Source organism: Cervus canadensis, chromosome 22 (genome assembly GCF_019320065.1).
Source record: "Cervus canadensis isolate Bull #8, Minnesota chromosome 22, ASM1932006v1, whole genome shotgun sequence".
Classification (NCBI taxonomy): Eukaryota; Metazoa; Chordata; class Mammalia; order Artiodactyla; family Cervidae; genus Cervus; species Cervus canadensis.
In genome coordinates this window covers 44,252,572-44,275,331 of record NC_057407.1, presented here as the reverse complement: position 1 = coordinate 44,275,331, position 22,760 = coordinate 44,252,572, and the positions used below count along the sequence as shown (strand labels likewise).

The following is a 22,760-nucleotide window of genomic DNA, read 5'->3' as shown; positions in this document are numbered from 1 at the left end:
AGAACTAAGACCAAACAAATGTGAATATTGGAGTAATAGAGTAGAAGGGACATGTTTTATATCCTAACAATACAGAAATGACACAAATATAAAACTTTGGAAGGTGAATGAAGGAAAAGGTGGGAGAAAGAATAAACATGCTATTCATGAGTAATAACTGGGGGCCAAAGACTGTCATTTAAAGCTGACAAAATATAGTAGAAATGTAAGCATTTGTAATTGTACAAGGCAAACATTTAAAAAGATAATACTAAAAAAAAAAAAAAAAAAAAGATAATACTAATGATTAAGGGGTTTCCCCGGTGGCTCAGACAGTAAACAATCCGCCTACAATGCTGGAGACCTAGTTTCAATCCCTGGGTCGGGAAGATTCCCTGGAGGAGGGCATGGCAACGCACTCCAGTACTCTTGCCTGAAGAATCCCATGCACAGAGGAGCCTGGTGGGCTACAGTCCATGGGGTCTCAAAGAGTCAGGCATGACTAAGTGACTAAGCACGCAGCACCATGATTAAAATTGAATAATGATTGAATGGTAGGGGATGGGGAAGAGCAAATATGCTAATTTTATGATTGTTCTTACTAGGATTTAAGAGCTGGCGTTTAAAGAACTGGACATTTAAGGGTATAGAGTCATGAAGAGTCCAATTATTAGGATTCAATTTAAAATTTCCTAAATGTGATAAGAAATATGCACCATGAAAAAAGTAAAGGTAACTGAAAGCATAGTGAAAGACTTCAAAAATTACAAATACATAAAATATACCATGAACTATCATGGCAGATCAAAGACTAAACATGTATGGCATCTCAAGTAATGGAACTGGGCTAAATCCACCCAGTGAGAGAAGAACACAGAACTGGGCCAGGCTCGGAACCAGAACCGGAAACTTTCGGTGGCTGGGCAGGTGCTCCCTCGCATCTGGTGTCTGGTTCGGGGCTGTTTGTTCTCTCTCCCTGCAGACTCACTCCCAGTAGACTATGGTCTCTACTGTCGTCAGTAGCTGGTCTGCCATGTGCCCCTGACCTCAAGTTCATGAGCAGAAGAAAGCCAGCCTTGCTGACCTGTCACAAGCTCTGGTTCCTGGGGGCAGGGTAGGGGCTGAGGGGCTATTTGGCCTCATGCAGGTCAGGGTCCTGGGTGGCCCCATCAGCTCTGGTCCAGGGTCAAGGTGCCTGGACTGCTGGAGTGTGTGTGTGGATGGAGATGGTTACAGGAGCCCCAAAGTACAGTGGCTTGAACAACCCTTGCCAGTTCTGCCCCCATGGGCTCACGCAAGCTCCCAAGCTCCTTCCTTCTGGTGGCCCCTTGGTGCTCACGAATCAGAATCACCTGGAAAACAAGTTTCCAGGTGGTGCTGACACTGCTGGTCCCGAGACCACGTGTTGAAAAACTACTGCCCCAGGATATGTCCTTTGCCAACCGTCCAGAGCTGACTCGGCCACACGTGGGCCCAGAGAGGCGAGCCGGGGCAGCCAACCTCCTTTTGAACAGATGGGGCAAGTAAAAGTGGCTGCTTCAGGCCCTGGGCAAGGACTTAGTCCCAGGGTCACACTTGGCTGCCAGGGAGGCCGGGCAAGGCCATCTGCAGCCGGGTGGCTGTGTGCCCTGGAAAGGGAAGGGCATGTTTGTGGGAGACACTGCAGGTCCACTGAGCGGGAAGATGTGGAGACGAGAAGACAGGGGCCAGCACTCAGTGTGGGGAACAGACGGGGAAAGGCTCTTATGGTGTCCGGAGATCTGAGTCATAACAGCAGTCTACTCAGCGGGGAGAAGCCTGGTCTCCCTGCAGCCCTGTCCTGGGAGACAGAGCAGGCTGAGCGCGGAAGCCGGAGCATGGCTGCCCACTCATGTCTTAAGGACAGCTGGGTGTCATGCCCCCCGCCCCCAAGCCCAGGCTTCACTCTTTTCCCTCCTTGTTCACCCAAGATGTTCCTTCATTCACTGTCCCGTTATTTTGTGGGTCAGGGCTGATGTTTTCGAGGTCCTAAGCTTTTTTTTTCTACCCCCGTCCCCCAGGCATCTTGGCTCTGGAGAAAGCTGCGTGGCAAGAGGCGGCTGGCGATGGCATTCTGCCTCTTAACGACTCTGTCTGTGGTGACTGTCACCCGCTTGCCCCCACAGCGCCCAGCCACTGGCCCAGACCCTGGCCCCATGGAGCCCCAGGGGGTTGCTGACGTCCCTGCCCCCCAGAGTCGGCAGGCTCTGAGCTCCAGCTGGAGGCAGCGGGCAAGAAGGTTGAGGAGAAGCTGGGCCTTGCCCGGGAGCTCCATCCTGGTGTGTGCGGAGGAGCAAGACCACAGAGGGCATGTGGACAGCAGCAGACGGTCCCCAGGGAAGGAGAGCAGCCATCCAGGGAGGATCGGGAATGACATTACTTTGGTACCTGCAGAAGACCTGAGACTCAGTACCCGGCGTTTTGTGCTCCTGCAGGGGGAGGCGGTCAGGGGTCCAGGAGCCAAAGACCTGGACCCACCCTGGCACCATGGTCCCCTCCCGGAGGCACTGAGTAAGACAAGCACCCCAGGTGGCCCCCTCGCAGGGCATGACATGTCAGCCTTACAGACTCGGAGAGCTACTGCTGGACTGACCCTCCAGCCCCCTCCAGAAGGCGGGGGTCTGCCAGGAGTCCGGAACAGAGCCTGGACTGGTGGCCAACAAGTGGAGGGTCCTGCCCCCACCAAAGAGGCTCACTGGTGGCCTGGCTCTGCTGGGGAGCTGCAAGGATCTGTCTGGTGTGACACTGAGACTCCCGGGCTATCCAGTGGCTTCAGGACCGGCGAGCAGGTCCCCCCGTGGCTCACAGAGCAGGACGTGCAGACCCTCCAGCTTCTGGCCCAGGGGGAGGTGGTGGGCAAAGCCCGGGTGCCCGGCCACGGGCAGGTGCTGCTAGTCGGTTTCTCCAGCGAGGGGGCCCTTCAGGATGCAGCTTCTGGGCTCAGCCAGCTCTGCTCCCAGGGTCTCTGTGGCTTGATCAAGAGGCCCGGGGACCTATCCGAGGTCTTGTCCTTCCACGTAGACCGCGTGCTGGGGCTGCGCCGGAGCCTGCCCGCGGTGGCCAAGCACTTCCACAGCCCCCTGCTGCCCTACCGCTACACGGACGGTGGCGCCCGGCCAGTCATCTGGTGGGCGCCCGACGTGCAGCACCTGGGTGACCCGGAGGACGACCAGAACTCTCTGGCCTTGGGCTGGCTGCAGTACCAGGCCCTGCTGGCACGTGGCTGTGGCCGACCCAGCCATGCCCCATGCCTGGGCATCCATCACGCCGAGTGGGCACGCCTGGCGCTCTTCGACTTCCTGCTGCAGGTAGGCGGGGCCTGGAGGGGCGGGGCTCCGCGCAGGGGAGGCGAGGACTCTCGGTGAACTGAGACACTGAACAGCCTGCATGAGGGTGGATAGTGACTCTCCCCCTAACCCTTGTCTTTTGCTTTCGTTTGTTTGTTTGCTTTTTTACCATTTTTTTTAATGCTTAACTTTTTATTTTAGTCCTTGTCTTTTGACCACCCAGCACCCATTTTTTGTTATTTTTCTGCCTTGTGTTCATTCATCCAGTGGTGTGCTGAAAACCAGTTTGTATAGGCTCATTCTTGAATTTCAGGAATTTTATGACCCGGTTGTGAAACACAGACGTTATTAAAATTGAAATTATACTAACAATATAATAAGTTATATTAGAAACAAAGGTAATAAATACTCTGAACTCATTACTTCATGATTATTTTACATTTTACTCTTGTCTGAGCTCTTGAGGTTCTTTGTATCTACCTAGTAAATACTGTATAGTGTTGAGTTACTGCATGTCTCTTGCTGACTCCACATTCGTGCCTGTTGGTAGCTTGAAACAGGCCAGGGTAGGAGTATTTATGGGGCTTCTCAGGTGGTGCTAGTGGTAAAGAACCTGCTTGCCCATGGAGGAGTCATAAGAGACACAAGTTCAATCCCTGAGCTGGGAAGATCCCTGGAGGAAGGCAGGCAACCCATTCCACTATTCTCTCCTGGAGAACCCCATGGACAGAGGAGCCTGGCAGGCTGTAGTCCATAGGGTCGCACAGAGTCGGACATGACTGAAGCGACTTAGCACGCGTGCAGGCAGGAGTATTTATACCTTGAGAATCAGGGAATTCTACAATCAGGACACCTCTCTATTCCCGGAGAGCTGGTAGTTAAACATTTATCCTTGAATCAAGAAGGATTCAAGCTGGTTGCATAATTCAAAAAAGAGAGTTGAGATGGAGGAGAGAGAGAATGAGAGAGGGGAGAAATAAAGGGATGATGCTGGACCTGCTTGGACCCTGGAGAGAGAAGGAAACCACAGGGCCAGCTGAGGTCCCTGCTGTGCCAGAAATTAACCCTGGAGTTTTTGGGAGTTTTGGGAAGGGATTGGGCAGTTAGGACACAGGGCTTACCAGGGGGACTGCAGACATCAGATATTTACTGAGTGGCCTGTTGACAACTGATGTGGCTGCTCCGGGACTTATGAGCTGGATGTCAGCTGTGGAGACAGGAGTGAGGGAATGAGGCCAGAAAGAAAGAAAAACAAAAAATAATTCAAGCACACAGTGGGTGGATATGTATGCACACAAAGGCAGTCCCATTCCTGTAGGGACCTCTTTTGAGGGAAGAGATCAATACTAGCCCTAAATTTACCTGCTGGGGTGACTGGATGAACCATGGGTCAAGTTCAATGTCATAACCAGGTAGCCAGGGGCTGATGCTCCCTGTGTGGTCCATACAAGGTTGGTTGGAAATGTATTTTAGAAGATTCTCAGACCAATTTAATACTTTGAGATTTCTCATGAAAATCTCACTTCCTCTGAAACACTGGATGGTTTAATAACGTGGGGCCTCTGTTCCCACACAGCAGAAATGAGCCTGAGCTGAGTAACTGCTGCCCCTTTAAAGGCTGCCATGCTCCCCTTTCTGCCAAAGACCACACCTCCTGTTGTCTGATGTGATTGTGTGCATTCTGTCACTAAGTCGTGTCTGACTCTTTTTGATTCCACGGACTGTTGTAGCCTGCCAGACTCTGTCCATGGGATTTCCCAGGCAAGAATACTGGAGTGGGTTGTCATGTCCTCCTCCAGGGCGTCTTCCAGACCCAGGGATTGAACCCATGTCCTAGAACCCAGGGTTCTACCCTGTGTCTCCTGCATCTCCTGCATTGCAGGCAGATTCTTTACTACTGAGCCACCTGGGAAGCCCTGTTGTCTGACACCCACCCCCAAACCCTTGGATGTTATCTGTCTGCCTGTGGGTATTTGTCTTCTGTCACTGGACCAGCTGGCCTCCCGCAATACTTCCAGCTCCTTGAGTCTGTGTCTCCTGGCTGCTTTGTGGAGGGAGGAGCGTGTGGCCTGGTGGTTGGCACGGGCTTTGGCACCAGACATATCTGGGTTTGAACCCCCTGCCCACTGGCCATGTCCCACCGTGTGATCCTGAGCAGACTAGCTGGCCTCTTTGAACTTCACTTCTCTCTAAATGGGACCGGGTGTCCCTGCCTTCTGCCCTTGAGGACGTGGCAGCTCTTAATCACCAGCTCCTGTATGCAGGCTTGCTCTGGGCCACCAGCCTGCTCTGCCTGTGTGTGAAAGGCTGAGGGCTAGGGATTAGTGTCCTCCAGACAGCGTGACCTATCCTCCTGCCTGGGAGGGAGGCATTTCCCAGACCACAGCCTACAGTCTTGGGCAAACTGGAAGAGCTGGCCACTCTCCCTCCAGGAACAGCCGTCCTGTGACTGATGGGAGGCAGTCTGTAAAAGCCCCAGTTCCCTGGCTGGGGTGGCTCTGTGGTGCGTGTTCCGTGTGTCTCTCAGAGCCCCCTACCAGGATTGAGCCACGGTTGCCCACAGAGCTCATTGCCGGCCCTCCCTGTCTCCCTTCCCCAATCCTTGCTTGTGTTTTTGAATTAGCTCACGGATCGATTGCTTTCGCTCTGAGTTCTTGGCTGCGTTCTGTCTCTGGGGGAGCCTGGCCTCCATCAGATGACACCTCTGACCCTGTGTGGTTTCTGCATGCAGGATCATCCACGTAATATACTTAATACCGCGCCTGGCGGTGGCTCAAGCTCAGTAATACACAAGCACTGCCCCCAACACTTTACAGGAATTAACTCCTCCAGTCCTCATGGTAGCCTTGCTAGAGAGATAAGAGGCTTCTCCCTGTTTTGAAGTTGGACAGTTGAGGTCCAAGTGGTTAAGTGACTTAGCTAAGTTCATGGCCGGTGGAGCTGAGACACAGCCTGGATGGTCTGGCTCCAGAGCTCACCCTCCTTCTCACACAATCCTCTTCAGCTGGCCATGGGTGAGGGCAGGAAAAGGGGGTGCTGGTTGGGACATCCGGGACTTTGAGCCCTTGAGGACCCTCCTTGTGGCCCCCCATCCAGCTGATGTGCACACAGCCACTTTCTGCCCACACAGAGCCCCTCTGTCTGTCTTTGGAGGTTGTGGTGTGAAGCCCTTCCTCAGCTGCCAAGACCAGCCACGGGGGTGGACAGTTCAGCCGCCAGAGCACACACAGGTGGGCGTGTGGTCAGACGCCACTCAGCTGGCTTCAGGCCACGTCTTCCTGGGTTTGCTGAACACCAGGCGAGTCACACACCCCTGGCTGGCAGATGCTGCCTTCCTAGAAACCACGGGCAGGCTGGAGTGAGGAGAGGCTGTGGGTTTCCCAGCCCAGGAACCCCGGTCCCTACTGAGCAGAAGCCAGGAACAACCTGAGGGCAGTCATGCCTGGACTCAAGAGGGCCGTCTGCCCAGAGGGTGGGAAGGACGTGTGGGGTCGTGGGGACAGGAATGGGCACATTTGTACCTTTTCCTTCTAGAGAGGCTTCTTTTTTCTCATGCCCTGCTTCATCTTGGAGGGCATGTGCTTGACTGCACGGGGTGAGCAGCTGCGGAGAATTCAAGACAGTGAGAGGGTGGTGTTTGCTCATGGAAGTCATCCTGCTGCTTCCGCTGATGCAAGGCCTTCACGTCCCGGAAAACCCAGACCGCAGAAAGCCTCAGGTGCCGCCATCCTGGTGCGGGCCACCATCTTTTCTTACCTGGACTCTTCTTCCCTAACATCTCCCTAACGTCTCCATTTTTGTCCCCTCCAACTGGGTCTCCTTACAGAAGCTGGAGTGATATCTTGGTTTCCATTCCCTCAGGCAGACCCTGAGCCCGGGGTCCAGTGTGGTAGTTCCTCTGGGAGGGGACCCCAGGAAACACTCGTAGGGAAGAGGAAAGTGAGACAGCCAGAAGGCGGCCAGCAGAGGGCATGTCATCGAACAGGGCACCACTATGGGTGACTGGGGCTTGATCCACAGGAAAATTCTGAGAAATGGTATAAAATACACGTTCAGAGTTAGCCCACCAAAAGTGAGGGACGCGAGGTATTGATAGCCAAATCTCCCCTTGGTCTTTGGTTGAGGGCTGCTCCTGGAGGTGTTAATTCCGTGGCATTTGGATAAAGCCCCCGGGCAGAGCCTATAGGAGCTAGAAGTTACAGGGAGAACTCAAAAGTTCACATACAACTGGTCAGGCAGAGAGCACAATAAATCAGACTGTGGCCCTTCTCCATTGCAATATGGCAAAGTATCTCAATGCCCTCGATATCAGGAGCTTCAGGGACCCGAGATCCATCCTTGTCTGCTGTCTTCAGCCCCTCCTCTTGGCATGTGGCCTTGGTTTCTTCAGGTGCAGGGCCTCAGACAAGCCTCTCATCCTCCTCCCCAGACCTCCACTCTCCCAACCTCCACATTCCGTTGTTATCCTCTTTCTATTTCGTGCTATCCTGTCTATATTTTTTCTGACTCCCCAGCACAGTAAGTTTTATTTGTTCACTTCTGTCTCTCTGTTTTGTTCACATCTGCAGTGCCTAGCACAGGGCCAAGCTCTTGGTTAGATCCTAGAGAAGCACCTTTTGAACGAGTGGGTGAAAGGATGAACAAATGAATGAAGGAATCCAGGGTCTCTGTATGATTTCCTATCTAGGTGCTGCTGTGTTCTGCTTGCTCAAATACCACTCCTTCCTCTAGACTGAAAAGAATCCCAAAGCCGCCTCCTTTTCTTTTCAGGTCCCATGGATATAGAGGTGGAAAACTTTGTGACAGTCGTTTGTCCAGCCCTTGTACGGGCATGTAATTAACTCATGCTTCCAGAACAGATGTTGGCATATAACATCATCTGTCATCCTCCGCATCAGGCACTGTGCCAGCACTTCACATGTGTTGATGTGTGACAGCCCTGGGAGTGGACAGTATTTTTTAGCTCCATTCCACAGATGAGGAAACTGAGGTTTAAGAAGGGCTAAGGAACTTGCCCACAGTAACCTGCAGCCTTAAGCGCTGGAGCTGGGATCAGATCCGCCGCAAGTTTGGCCACAGAGGGCATGCCTTGCCCTCTTCGTTGACTCAGTTGACTCTGGAAAAGTCATTTCTTCTGGCTTCTAGTTGAGGCTGGCCCATTTCTTTTCTGGGGCACCGGGTTCAGTCATTTGTGATCCTGTGTGTGTTCCTTGTTTTGAGTGCAAATCTATGGTTCACATTGTTCTCTGGCTTGGCCTTCCTGAACATCAGGTGTAGTTAGACAGGAGCCCAGATCCATGACCACGTCAACTTCTCAAGCTTCCAGCCAGAGACCTGAAATATAATCGTAGCGCCTTTATGTCCCACAGCAGACCCAAGAGACAGGTGCAGTGCTCCTTCCTTCTGCATAGACGGTGCGACCAGCCATGAAGGGTGAAGCAGCCCACCTGGAAAGGGTGACATCAAGCATCTTTACATATACTTAAGAGCAGGGCCTCGATCGTGATCGGCGGAATTCAGAGCTGGTCTTCAAGATACCCACCCCCTTAGTGTGAACTCCTGCCCTTGAGAAAGAATGAGACCTGTAAATATGATGGAATCTTATTTCAGTGATTAAGTTGCCAATCAGTTATCTTTGGGTATTTTTGCTTATTTGTTTTTTGATTGAAATATCCCCTGGAGTAGGAAATGGCAACCCACTCCAGTATTCTTGCCTGGAAAATCCCATGGACAGAGCAGCTTGGCAGGCTATAGTCCATGGGGTCAAAAAGAGTTAGTCACAACTGAGGACGCATGCAAGCAAGCAAGCATAATCGACCTATAGCACTCTGTTAGTTCCAGGTGACTCGATATTTCTGTATGATATGAAATGATCACCAAGATAAGTCTAGTTTCAACCTGTCACCATACAAAGTTATTACAATATTATTGAGGTACTCATCAGTTAATCTGGAGTTAATCAGAAGAAAGACTCTCCCATTGGCCTGAACCAGTCAGGAGAGTCTTTCAAAGATGAAGCATCAGCGGATTTTCCTGCTGGCCTTGAGGAGTAAACAACCAGGCTATGAGCTGCTGTGGGTCAGGGAGGCCTCTGGAAGGACCCTGAGATCTCCTTACAGCCACAAAGAATGGTTTCTGCCAGCAGCCTGACTGAGCGCAGGAGAGGAGCCTGAGTTAGGAAGGAGATGGAGCACCTTGAGTTCAGCCTGAGACCCTGGATAGAGTATCCGGCAGAAAGGGATGGACTCCTGACCCACAGGAACTGTGAGTTAATAAGTGTGTTATTTTAAGCCACTAAGCTGGTGGTCATTTGTATGTGGCCATAGAAAATGAGTTCATGTGGCCAGGGAGGGGCCTCCAGTGCAAACACCTTCAGCAGTGCGCATCTCGGGCGACCTGCTCTGCACATCCTGACGGCCGACAGCACTTCCCTGCCTCGCCCTCCTCCTGCCTCTGCTTTGTCTTTCAGCCTCTCAGCCGTGTCCAACGCTTCGCGACCCCATGGACCGTAGCACGCTGGGCTTCCCTGTCCTTCACTATGTCCTAGGGCTTGCTCAAACTCATGTCCATTGAGTTGGTGATGCCATCCAACCATCTCGTCCTCTGTTGTCCCCTTCTCCTCCTGCCTTAGCTTCTGCTTAGATTTCTTAAAAATCTTTTTTAACTGTTTATATTCTTTGCCCCATTTTCTGTTGGATTGTTGGTCTTTTTCTTAAGGACTTTAAGAGCTTTTTTATAGATTGAGAAAATCAGTCTTTTGTTTTCTTTGCATTCTGGTATTTCTCTCCAGTTCAGTTGTCATTAAACTTAGTTTCTAGTCTTTCTGCTGTGCAGAAATTCAAAAAATTGCTTTGTGCTGTTAAACTTATCAAGCTATTTTTCATGACTTCTGGGTTAGTGTATTATGTTTTTAAGGACCATCCTCATTTCAGGGTTATTTTTAAAAAATCCTCCCATGTGTTTTTATATATTTTTGATCCATCTGGAAGTTATTTTGGAGTAAGAGATCAGGTGCAAAATAATGATTTTTTTTTTTCAGATGGCAACCCAAATGTCCCAGCACCATTTGTTGAATAATCCTTCTTTCCCCCAATTTGAAATGCTGCCTTTTCCATATAGCCAATTTCCATATGTACGCAAGTCTATTTGTAGACTCTTCTGTTCCAGTAAAGGGTCTGTCTATTTATGTGCCAGAATCACACTGTTTTAATTATCACACTTTATATTTTATGTTAATAACTGGGAGTGCTTGGTCTCCTTGCTCTTTTTAAAGATTTTTCCCCAATACTCCTGCATACTCTTCTCAGTCAGCTTGTTACTTCCTTTGCCTTCCCAAGTCCTCTTGGGACTTGACTGGAATCAAATGAAATCTGTGTGGACTAATATAGAGAGAATTTACATCCTAAGATACAGGGTCATTCTAGGCCAAGAACAGGCTGTGTCTTTCCTTTTATTTCTGTTCCTCAGAAACATCTTTATGTTTTCCCGAGCTGGATCTTCACTTTCAGGTTGGGATGATACTGATATTTCATCTTGTGACCATTGAAAAGGGCCTCTTTTCCTTCTATTGTATTGTTACTAACCGAGACTTCTGGACTCTCTGATCAACAGAAATTGATAAGAAGTTGGCTGAGAAGTGCAGGCACGGCTTTACTGGGACTCGAGCTGTAGCACACAGGAGCGAAAACAAGAAATTGTTGCCCTGGCTCGCTTCCCAGGGCAGGGGCGAGCCGGCGCCTTAAAGGAGTGAGGGTGAAGATGTGGCTTCCCTGCCCCGCCCATCCCTCCCTGGTGCTGTGAGCAGGGACCCCAGCAGTGCCCTGCGTCTGCTCCCCGCTCCCCAGAAGTGGCAGTTGGCTTGCGACCTTTGTGTCTTGTTCATAATGTGCCCCATTGGGCCTGTGAGCAGTTAGTTTTAATCCTTTGTAGTTCCTTTTTTTTTTTTTTAATTTTATTTATTTGGCTGAGCCGGATCTTAGTTGCGGCATGTAGAATCTAGTTCCCTGACGAGAGATTGAAACTGGACCCCTTGCATTGGGAGCATGGAATCTTAGCCACCAGGTCACCTGGGAAGTCCCTGAGTCCCTTATAGTTTCTTTGGATTCCATTGCTCATTCTTTGAGGAGGCATTTGTCCAGGTGCAAGCTCAGGCTCTCTGAGAAAGGGTCCCAGGTCCCAGCCTGTCTCAACACGTTCTGGCCCATAGCTGCTGGTCTGTGTGAAGGATATTGTATTTGTATCATACTTTGGTTACTGGTTACTTGATCACTTCATAAGGCTTCTCACAGTTGCCCTGGGTTTTCCAAGTGTATGGTCGTTTCTTCTGTAACGAATGCACTTTGTGTCCTCATTGCCTCATCTTTCATTTTTCTTACCTAACTACAACCGTGGTGCTTCCAGAGCAATGGTAAATAGTAATGGGATGCTGGACATGACTTGTCTTTACAGATTTGGGACAGTTTCTAGTGTTTTACCATTAAACATCATGCTGAGTTTTGGCTGAAGAACTATTTGCTATTCTTGCCTTATTAAGAGTTTTTCTTGTCAGGAATGGATGTAAAAATTACATCAGATGCCTTTTGAGTATCAGTGGAGGAGGTCACAGATTACACACGTCCTCCATCTAACGTATTGATATGGGGACTGACTTCTGGGGAAAGGTATTCCCATGGTGACTCATTGTAGCTTTCTTGGTTGGAAGTGTACTTTCCTGTGGTGGATACATCATTTCACAGGTGCTGGATTTTGTGTTGATGTTTAAATTTTAGAGTGATTTAGTCCTTTTAGGGGGGGCTTCCCAGGTGGCACTAGTCATAAAGAACCCACCTGTCAATGCAGGTAGATGTAAGAGATGTGGTTTCGATCCCTTGGTTGGGAAGATTCCCTGGAGGAGGGCATGGCTGCCCACGCCAGTATTCTCACCTGGAGCATCCCATGGACAGAGGAGCCTGGTGGGCTACAGTCAAGAGGGGTCACAAAGAGTCAGACACGACTGAAGCAACTTAGCACGCACGCCTGTCTTTTTAGATAATTCTTCTCAGGCCATCTCCTCAAAGCCCACCGTCTGGTATATTCACCCACATCCAGAGCTGGTGCTGTGACCTCTGGCCTCTGGCTTGGGGCAGATGAGGCATCCAGAGGTCCCCCTGCCTGGGGCCTCTGGGGAGGCTACCCCCTGTTAAGACACAGGGGAGCACTGCAGAGAGAGTCGTCAGAGGATTGTAAGAGTCAGTGTGGAGTAACCCACTCCTCCCCACATCCTCACCTCCCCAAAGCCTCACGAATTCTCTAACAGACAGCCATTCAGTGCGGGGCCAGCCTGCTGCCCTCCTCAGAGATGCTGCCACCCTGGGGCTGTCTGGCAGCAAGCCAACCCAGCCAAGAGCCACCCTTTCAATGAAGACCCTGGGCCCGTGACTGTCCCCAGGTGGGGGAGGGTCCTACACAGGGGGCCCGGGCCACCAGGGGCAGCAGGCCGTTCTTCTGGAGTCCACCAGACTCGGATCAGGCACTGGCTGAGGGTGTGTCTTGGCCCAGGAGCCTGGGGAGGGATGAGAGGACTTGAGTCACCCCTTGTGCCCTATGCTGGGCGCCTCCCAGACGTCCTCACCCTCACAGCTCAGCCTGGTGTCCCTCTTGGCAGACTGCAGTGTCTTGTCCCACTAGATGTCCTGTTTGGGGGCCCCAGAGGCAGGCCTCCGCCTGTCAGGCTCATGTGAGGGGCAGGGTTTCAGTGGTCAGTCCTCATATGAAGGCCTCCCCCACCATCCTTCCTGCTGTCAGCCAGCCATGAGCTTCATTCATTCATTTTTGCACTCCGAAAACCTCAACCGAGTCCTGTTGTGCTGAAAAAGTGCTAGGAGCTGGGGATCTGGTTGAACCACATCTTCTCTGTATGGAGGCGCTTGTGACCTCTAGGGTCACAATGCACGTGCCTGCCACCCAGTCCAACGCAGCGGCCCGAGCCAGGCTGCCCGGGTCTGAGTCTAGGCGTCACCGCTTTCACTCTGCGGGACCCTAGGCATGTTTTCCAGCCTCTGTCACTCCGTTTCCTCATCTTTGAAATGGAGACAGTAACTGTACCTGCCTCCTGGCTGCTGGGAGGGTTAAATGAACTATGCTAGGTGAAGCACTCAGCGCCTTGCCCAGCAGAGAGTAAGGGCTTCACAGCTGTTCAATAAAATTAAACACAAACTTCATGAGCACACAGCACTGCTGGAAGGCCAGAACTGCAAAAGATTATCATTTTTTTTCTTGGTAACTGCTCTTTTTGTCAAAAAGGGGGAAGAAGAAATCCTCACGCCTCAGGATGTGGGAATGAAACCTAAGCCTGGTCCTGTCTGGCTGCTGCTGTTTCAACTGTTTCAACGGAATTGCTCTTCAGTGGAAAAAAGTTCCCAGACAGCGTGGCAGATTACTCACACTGGCACCTGGGCCCGGCCAACCCCTCCCTGTTCAGCGTTCAAATGGGTGTACATCTGGGGGCACCAGCACCGCCCCTGTCATATGGCCCGACAGTCCTTGTAGCTCCTTCTGGAAATAAGCACCGCATCCAGTTAAAATCCGCACAGAACGGCCTGCCGACAGGATCAGGGAGCGTTTGGCCTGAGGAAGGGGGTTTGGCTGGCTGTGCCATCAGACGTGACGTGAGATCGGAGTCATCGCTGGAATTCAGTCCTGCTGGAACCATCCAGGCATTTACTCTCCCAACCAGAGATGCCTCAGCAGGTGGCATCCGTCTCCCAGATCTACCTGGGCTCTAGAAACCAGGCCTTGCACATATGTAGAGGAGAGTGGCTAGGCCATCATGACACAGCTTTATTTTAGATGCTTCACAGGGCTATGGCCAGCGCTTTCAGAGGGAGGAAGCCCTGAGACTCCTCCAGGCCTTTAGGCCTGTCCCTTCCAGGTCTCTCCATGACAACCACCCTCCTCACCTTGTGTGGTCCTCAGTGAGGCCCTGAGGGAGTACCAGTGCTCCCACTTTGGGTTAAATAACTTCCTCGGGTCATGGAGTTAGGGCATAGTGGAGCCATGATTCACCCCCAGATCCTTTGGGCTCCAAACCAGGGTCACAGACATGGCCCAGATTGCAAGCCAAATTCCCCTATCTTTTTTTTGTCTGTACAGTCCATGAGCTAAGAATGCTTTTAGCATTTTCAAATGGTTGAATAGACAAAAAGAATATTTCGTTACACCTAAAAATTCTATGAAATTCAGATTTCAATGTATGTTAATACAGTTTCTTTGGGGGAGGGACATGGCCATGGCCATTTGTTTGCATATTATCTAGAATATGTACAATATGCACAACACAGGCAGAGTCGGGTAGTTGTGACAGAGACCATATGGGCTGCAAAGCCTAAAATATTTACTGTCTGGCCCTTTGTGGGAAAAGCTTGCTGATCTCGGCTCTAAACCTCTGTGTGGGCAGCCTTGGAGGGCTTCTGCCGAGGACAGGTGTGCATTAGAATGCATGGAGGACCCCACCCCTTGCCAAGTTCGAGGACAATATGGAGAAACATAGGGGCGTGTTACTATCTTCAGGTGAATGTAAAAACTGTTGGCAGGTTGGGAGGTCTCTGGGGGCATGCCACAGGGTTCTGTCCTCAGCCCCATCCTGTCAACACTTCTGTAGGAGCCGGAGTGAGGACGTGGGGGCTCTGGTGGACCCAGTGGAGCGCTCTTGTTTCTTCTGCACAGGGCCCTGGTCTGATTCCCTTTCTCCCCATTCCTGGGCTCAGAGGTCAGTACATCACCATCTTCCAGTGGTGGCCTCTGGACAAGGGATGAGCCTGTGTCCAGATTTGGTCCAATCAGACTGAAAGGAAGGACTGGTATTCCATGGTTGTTGGGGGAGGGCTTCTCTCTCTCCCCTCCCCTCCTTCCTGTCTCTCTTTCTCTCTCTGTCTCCTTCTCTTTGGACATGAACAGGGAAAAACATGGGGACTTCCCAGGTGGCTCAAGTGGTAAAGAACCTGCCTGTCAGTGCAGGAGGCATAAGAGACACGGGTTCAATCCCTGGGTCGGGAAGATCCCCTGGAGGGGGCATGGCAACACACTCCAGTATTCTCTCCTGGAGAATCCCACGGACAGAGGAGCCTGGCGGACTACAGTCCGTGGGGCTGCAAAGAGTTGGACACAACTGAAACAACTTACCACACTCACAAGGAAAAACATACCCACAGGGGCCAGCTGCAGGTCTTCTGAGACAACACAGGGATGTCCTTAACATTGTGGGGTAGAGTGAAGAGCAGAAAGAAACCTTATCATGACAATAGGAGCTGCTTAAAGGTGCCCTCCAAGCTTGTCCTATTGCAAGGCTCTTGAGACTTCCTGCTGTAGATCTTAATTTCCCCTCTGGTTAAAGTCACTTCCAACCAGAATTTTCTGTTACTTGTGGCTGTTGTTATTCAAAGTCCAGGAGGCTAAAGTAATGACTGTCCACCTCAGGGGCTTGTTTAACAGGCTCGTTGCACGGACAGGGCTCTGGCTGTTTGTATCATGGCCAAGTCAGGCCGGTCCTCCAGGCTAAACATGCCTTTTAAGTGGTGTCAGTGATGTCCTTGGTCCACTGCCTCTGGAAACACTCCATGATGCAGCCTTACAGAAAGGCCCTCAGCCTGTCTGGGGCAATGGTCTAGGCCCAGGATGTGACTTCTTCACGCTGAATTGTTATAAAGTGGGGAAAATAATGTTTAGGGACAGTAGTTGGGACTGTTCAACACTGTCTCATTTCCGGATGTCTGGTTTCATGAGGTTGATTGGTGAATAGAGCTATAGTTATTTTCTGGCTTGTATAGAAGGAAATCAATTTTGTATTTCTTCAGAACACACAGGAGTTACCTCCAAAGGGGATATGGGAATGGAGTGAGACCTTTCATTGGCTGGCGCTGAGCTGGGCTGGGCGGACTGCCAAGTGGCTGGCCTGGCTTTGATGTGTGCCGCATCCTGGGGGCTGTCATCTATGTGTTCCCTGCCCCCGGCCCCTCTGCCTTGTGTGGAGAGAGGTTGGCAGAGGGAGACAGGACGGTGGTGCTGGCTGAAGCTGAACCAGGGCTGCGGCTTGGGTTGGCTGAGAGGCGACCACAGATGAATAAGGACCATCCAAACAGCTCTGGTGCCTGCCTGCTGCCGCCTCAGGAGGACAGTGGGCTCTGAGACTTCCGGTTCCTTCTTTTCTTCCTTCACTGTTTTGAGAACTCCTCTCCAGTCTTGATGAGTGTAATGATGGGGACCTCACATGACCTCTAAGTGGCTCCCTCTCCCTGACCTTCAGGGAGGCAGTGGAGGACATCAGAGAGCGCTGAGCTCCAGCCAGGCAGACCTGGGTTCAAACCCCAGCTGGACTACCTCCTCGTGTATGACCTTGGGGAGCTCTGGGGTCCATGTCCCCATGTGTTATTGGGGCACTAATGTCTCCCTTGCAAGGCTGCAGTGAGAATTGGATGAGACAGAGATGCAGTGATGTTGCTGGTCATCTGAGTGATGCCTTCTGCGCCCACCAACTCTCCAACCCCAACTGGGTGACTCTATCCACCTGGAGTCAATGTCAGATTAAGGGCTCAGTCAAGTTAAGGGCTCAGCTCCACAGAACTCCTGATTCAGATGCCAGTCACGAGTCCTGAGCCCCCCATACTTCTGGCCAGCTGGCTAAAAATCTGGGGTTCTCATGACTGTCCCATCCCCTGGTTCAATAATTTGCTACAATGGCTCACAGGACTCAGGAAAACACTACTTCAGTGGTCTGGTTTATTATAAAGGAGGTCAGTGAACAGCCAGTAGAAGAGGTACGCGCGGTGAAGTCTGAAAGGGTCCCAAGTCCATGACCCCGCATGTGGAGTTGGGGTGCATCACCCTCCTGGTATGTGGCTGTGTTCTCCCTAGAACATAGTTCAAAAGTTTCCAGCTCCCCTACTCTTCCCTGAGGTTGGAGGGTCAGGTGGAAACCTCCCACTCTGTATTCTTTGTCCATCCAACAATCAGCCTGAAGTTATCTCAGGGCCCCATGAGTCATCTTATTAAACTCTGATGTGGTTGGAGGGTTTATTATGAATATCAAAACGTACTCATATTACAGAGCCAATTGCAGGGGTTTTATGAGCTCTGTGCCAGGAACCAGGGACAGAGACCATCTCTCATGATCATCTCTGAGGGAGAGATTCTGTGTCATTGTTCCCACTTTAGGCATCCAGTGTAGGATGAGTCAGGAAAAGGAATGCTTTCCTTCCTGACTCTGATCCAGGCCTCCTGCTGGGTGGAAGTGCTGTTTGAGAGTCAGGAGCTGCCTGGATGGTCATTAAAATCTTTTTATCCCCATAAAAGGAGGAATCCCTACAGTAGCATTTGCTGCTTCAAGAAAAAGTGGTCATGTGTGAGTCTCCCCAGGTGGACAGACAGTCTGCACTGGGAGGCCCCAGGCCAGAGTTCAGGGTAAGTAGTATAGGTTAAACAGCAGCAGGACTTCCACTTCAGGGGGCCTGGGTTCGATCCCTGGTCAGGGAACTAAGATCCCACCTGTCGCATGTTGGGTGGAAATCCATGCAGTGTAAGTAAGCCATCCCTGTGCAAGGTGAGCTGGCCAGAGGAGCAAGCAGAAGCCCATCACAGCTGGGGGCCAGCACTGAGCTCACCAGGGCTGAGATCCCTGAGGGTGGCCCCAGGGCTCAAGAGGCCCGAGTGCTGGACGTGGTAGACCCCCCCCCCCGGCCCCCCGCTCAGAGGACGGTGCCCCCACAGGTGCATGACCGCCTGGATCGCTACTGCTGCGGCTTCGAGCCCGAGCCCTCGGACCCCTGTGTGGAAGAGAGACTCCGAGAGAAATGCCGGAACCCTGGGGAGCTGCGGCTGGTCCACATCCTGGTATGTCCCTGGGTCACCCCAGACTCAGGTCTTCCTGTCTGTCCATCAGCAGACGCTGTTGGCGAGGGTCAGAGGTCACGTGACTCTGGGTGTCACAATCCTGTTCTTTTCGGCAGCAGAACCCTTTGAATATTTCCAGGAAGCCTTAATATATAGAAGGGACAAAAATGAAGCTTGGAGTATGTAGTTGAGGAGGGGATGGGCTGGAGGCAGTGTCACCAACCCCTCTGTTCCCTAAAGACTCCAAGGACACCCTCGGGCCCTGGCAGCTGAGTGTGGTATGTGTGTATCTAGTAGGGCATCCTCACTGTGCCAATAAACGTGGAAATTGTGACCTGGAACGGGGGAGGGGCCCTCCAAGGCTGCATGTCTAGTTGGTGGCAGTGACAGGGGTCTGTCGTGGACCCTGTTGGCTCACAGGCTGGGGCTGTCGGGAAACACTGCTTCCAGTGAAAACTAGAACCCAGGGTGGGAAGCTGTGTGCTGAGACCATCAGCGGGGGGCTGGTGGGGCAGAAGAGCCGCTGCTCCTGCAGGAGGGGCAAAGTACCACCCTGGGGAAGGGCTGCTCTGTCTCCCCCGGTGAGGCTGGTGTCCTCGCCGCCTCCCCTTGGCCGTGGAGCATTAGACGGTGGCCGGGACTGAGCGTCAGGCCGCCCGGCCTCAGGCTCCTCACCCCGTCCGTCGCCAGAACAGGAATCAGTGCCTCCACTTTGTGGTTTCACTGGTGGTGCTGCCACTTGGGGCTACGGGTCCAGGTTTGAGCCAACCAGCTATTTACTAGCTGTGTGACCTTGTGCAAATTACCTAACTTTTTTGCCTCTGTTTCGGTAAAATGGGGCTGGTATCAGTGGCCGTTTGCCCCAGGGTTGCTGGGCGGGTTCACCAGAGATGGTGCCCGGCCACCCTGAGCACAGCCCCAGGTGGAAAGAGCTCACTGCTCTGTGCGGTGGGGGAACCGACTGGGCGAGGAGCAGGGTGCATTGTGAAATGGGCTTAGGGGCCCCTGAGCCGCTGCACCCTGACAGCACCCTGGGGTGCTGCGTCCATCTTCTGTCCCTGTCCATCTTCTTCCCCAAGGTGCGGAGCAGTGACCCCACTCGCCTGGTCTACATCGATAACGCTGGCCACCTTCAGCACCCGGAGCACAAGCTGAACTTCCGGCTCCTCGAGGGCATCGATGGGTGAGCATCGAAGAGGCTGGGCAGAGGTTCGGGGACTGAGCTGAGGGGCCCTGTCATAGACCCCGCTTTCTTGAACCATGGCTCCCCAGAAGTCCACCGTCCAACAGATGGGTGCTGTTGGATGAGCCTCAGGAGGGTGTGGGGAGTCCCGGGAAAGCTAACAGTCAGTGGGCCCCTGAGGTCTAGGATGGGCTGCCCGCTCCCCGGTACCCAGAGCACAGCACGAGCTGCCCTGCCGGGGAGTGGGCAGGCTGAGCGGGCAGGCTCCCTTGCCTGGCAGGGCGCTGGCCGGGTGGCCGCCTTCGCTGCTCAGTCCTGCCGCTCCTCGGCCTTCCCAGGGCTCCTCCCACTTTCCTCAGGCCAGCAGAGTGGATTCGGCCTCTGGGGCGCTGGGACCCATCGAAAGTTTCATCCCGTGTCTTGCTGTCACAGCAGAGTGGGTGGAAGGGTCCCCGGGACTTTGTGGGTCCTCAGCTGTGCAAGTTCATGGAAACTCTCTAAGCCGGCTTTTGCCCTTCTTTTCTTTCCGGGGCTGGGGGACCTTCCTCCAGGTTTCCTGAGTCTGTCATGAAGGTTCTGGAATCAGGGTGTCTACAGAATATGCTGCTCAAGTCGCTGCAGACGGACCCAGTGTTCTGGGAAAGCCAAGGTGGGCGACAGGGCCTGCAGCAAGCCCTGCAGACCCTGGAGCGGCGAGCACAGGTCCTGCTGCACCACATCCGGACGCACAATCTGACCGTCTTCCCGGACTGAGGCTCGTAAGCCCCGCCCACCCCACCCCCTCCGCGCTCGCCTCACCGCAGGCGAGTCACTCACTACGCGACTTGAGGGGATAAGCGCCCATCCTCATGGCCACAATTTCTTGTGTTGAAAATGTCTCGAAGACAAAAGGGAAAAACCAGAAACCAGAAGGGCACCATGGACGCCGTGGGATGTGTCGCAGGCCTGGGCTGGTGGAGGAGGTGGTGGGTGTTGGATTTTCAATCTCATCACGTTCCTTTCTGCCAGCTCAGCTGTTTACTCTCCTGCACCAATAAATACACAAGAATGTTCTATGAACTGCTCCAGATACTGTAAAGTCATGCATTGCATGTGCACACGCAGAGCTGGACACCTCTGTGTGTGTGTGTGTAGGTGTGTGGGTGTATGGGTATGTATGCATGGTATGTGGACCTGCCCACGTGCACACGTGATATGAGCCTCATCAAGGATCTTTACTGAATTGTACTTGTGACCCAGAACTGCTCTGGCTGAAAGTGAACTCAGCTCCTAGAGATGGAACACTGAGCCTTTTGTCTCTATAGCCTTTAGATGTTCAATTTTTGTTCATTTATGTTTTGGTTTAAGAATTGTAAAAGTAATACATGCTCACTAAAAACAAATTCATAAATAATAGAAGCATACAAGATAAAAAGTGAGAGGGTCCAGAGGGACGTTACTTTGGCACTTCCTGAATGAATTTTTCAGCAGCCCAATACTACATTCTGTATTTGCCATCTAGTTGACCCAGTTCTTACTTATGACCACAAGGAACTCCCATGCAGGGGCGTATTATATTTCATTTAGCTGTCCTCATCATGGTGAACATTTAGATGGCTCTAACTTTTCACCAATTCAGGACAATGCTGCCACGAACATCTTTGCATGGTGTGCAGGTATTTCTGCCGGCTATATTTCCATGAGTGGATTTCTACATTAGCAGAAATGGGCTAATGGGCATTCTTTATTTTCAGAGAAACTGCCAAATTCCTTTCAAATGGTGGTGTCAGTCTACATTCCTAACCAGAGGGTAGGGGACTAATTGTTTCGCTACACCTCATCATCACTTGATATTCTTATTGTTTTTATTCATCTGATAGGGGAAGCTATTTTTAATTTTTATTTTTTACTGAAGGATAGTTGATTTACTATCCTTCAACACTGTGTTGATTTCAGGTATACAACAAAGTCATTCAGTTACATATATTTTTTTCTTCAGCTTGTTTCCCATTATAGGTTATTATAAGATATTGAATATTATCCCCTGTGTTATACAGTAAATCCTTGTTGTTTACATGTTTTATGTATAAAAGTGTGTATCTGTTAATCCCAAACTTATCCCTCCCCATCTCCTTTCCCCTTTGGTAACCGTATGTTTGTTTACTATGTCTGTAAGTTTATTTACTATGTCTGCTATGTTTACCATGTCTGTTTTGTGTGTAGATTCTTTTGTATATTATTTTTTAGATTCCACATATAAGTGATATAATATTTGTCTTTCCTTCTCTGGCTTACTTCACTAAGTATAATATTGTCTAGGTCCATTTGTAGCTGCAAATGGAAGCATTTCATCCCTTTTTATGTCTGAATAATATTCCATTGCATTTATTTATCACATCTTCTTAAACCAATCACCTATTGATGGGCACTTAGATTTTTTCCATCTCTTTGCCTATTTGTAATCATGCTTCTGTGAACACTAGGGTGCGTGTATCTTTTTGGATTATAATTTTATCTGAATCCCAGGAGTGGGATTGCTGGATCACGGTGGCAACTCTATTTTTAGTTTTTGAAGACCCATGCTGTTTTCCATAGTGACTGTTCCAATTACATTCCCACCAACAAGTGTAGGCGGGTTACTGTTTCTCCTTGCCCTCTCCAGCATGTTATTTGTAGACTTTTTAATGATGGCTCTTCTGACTGGTGTGAGTGATATATCACTGTAGATTTGATTTGCATTTCTTTCTTTAATAATTAGTAATGTTGAGCATCTTTTCATTTACCTCTTGGCCATCTATATGTCTTCTTTGGAGAAATGTTCTTTTAGGTCTTCTGCCATTTTTTGATTGGGTTGTTTTCGTTGTTGTTAAGTTATGTTAGCTATTGGTATATTTTAGAAACTAAGCCATTGTCAGTTGCATCATTTGCAAATATTTTCTCCCAGTTCATAGGTTGCCTTTTCATTTTTTTTTTATGGTTTTCTTTGGTGTACAAAAACTTATAAGTTTGATTAGGTTGCATTTGTTTATTTTTGTTTTTATTTCTATTGGCCTGGGAGACTGACTTAAGAAAACTTTGGTATGATTTATGTCAGAGAATATTTTGCCAATGCTCTCTTTAGGAGTTTTATGGTATCATGTCTGAATGTTTAAAAAGGCTTCCCAGGTAGCACAGTGGTAAAGAATCCTCTTGCCAATGCAGGAGATGGAGATGTGTGTTCAATCCTTGGGTCGGGAAGATCCCCTGGAGGAGGAAATGGCCATCTACTCCAGTATTCTTGCCTGGAGAATCCCATGGACAGAGAAGCCTGGCGAACTTCAGTCCATGGGGTCACAAAGAGTTGGACATGACCAAGCAACTGAGCATGCATGCATATATTCTAAATAAAAGTCCAATATATGTTTTCAAATATTTTCTCTCGATCTGTGGCTTGCTTTTTCATGTCCTTAACA

At 50.8% G+C, this 22,760-nt stretch overlaps 1 protein-coding gene across 4 annotated transcripts in view; it reads left to right on the top strand.

The window, feature by feature from the left end:
* The window catches only part of GASK1A (golgi associated kinase 1A), a 153,265-nt gene extending 132,877 nt beyond the window's left edge, over positions 1 to 20,388 (top strand). For 3 of the 4 annotated variants that reach the window (XM_043443271.1, XM_043443272.1, XM_043443274.1), the window contains 4 exons: positions 2,019 to 3,305; positions 18,024 to 18,146; positions 19,226 to 19,329; positions 19,881 to 20,388. In XM_043443271.1, coding sequence (XP_043299206.1) covers positions 2,019 to 3,305; positions 18,024 to 18,146; positions 19,226 to 19,329; positions 19,881 to 20,082 — 1,716 coding nt within the window. In that variant the 3' untranslated portion in view covers positions 20,083 to 20,388. Of the gene's footprint in view, positions 1 to 2,018; positions 3,306 to 13,565; positions 17,115 to 18,023; positions 18,147 to 19,225; positions 19,330 to 19,880 lie in introns of those variants that run through there. The other variant, XM_043443273.1, reaches the window with a different exon arrangement.
* Positions 20,389 to 22,760: the final 2,372 nt, after the last annotated feature.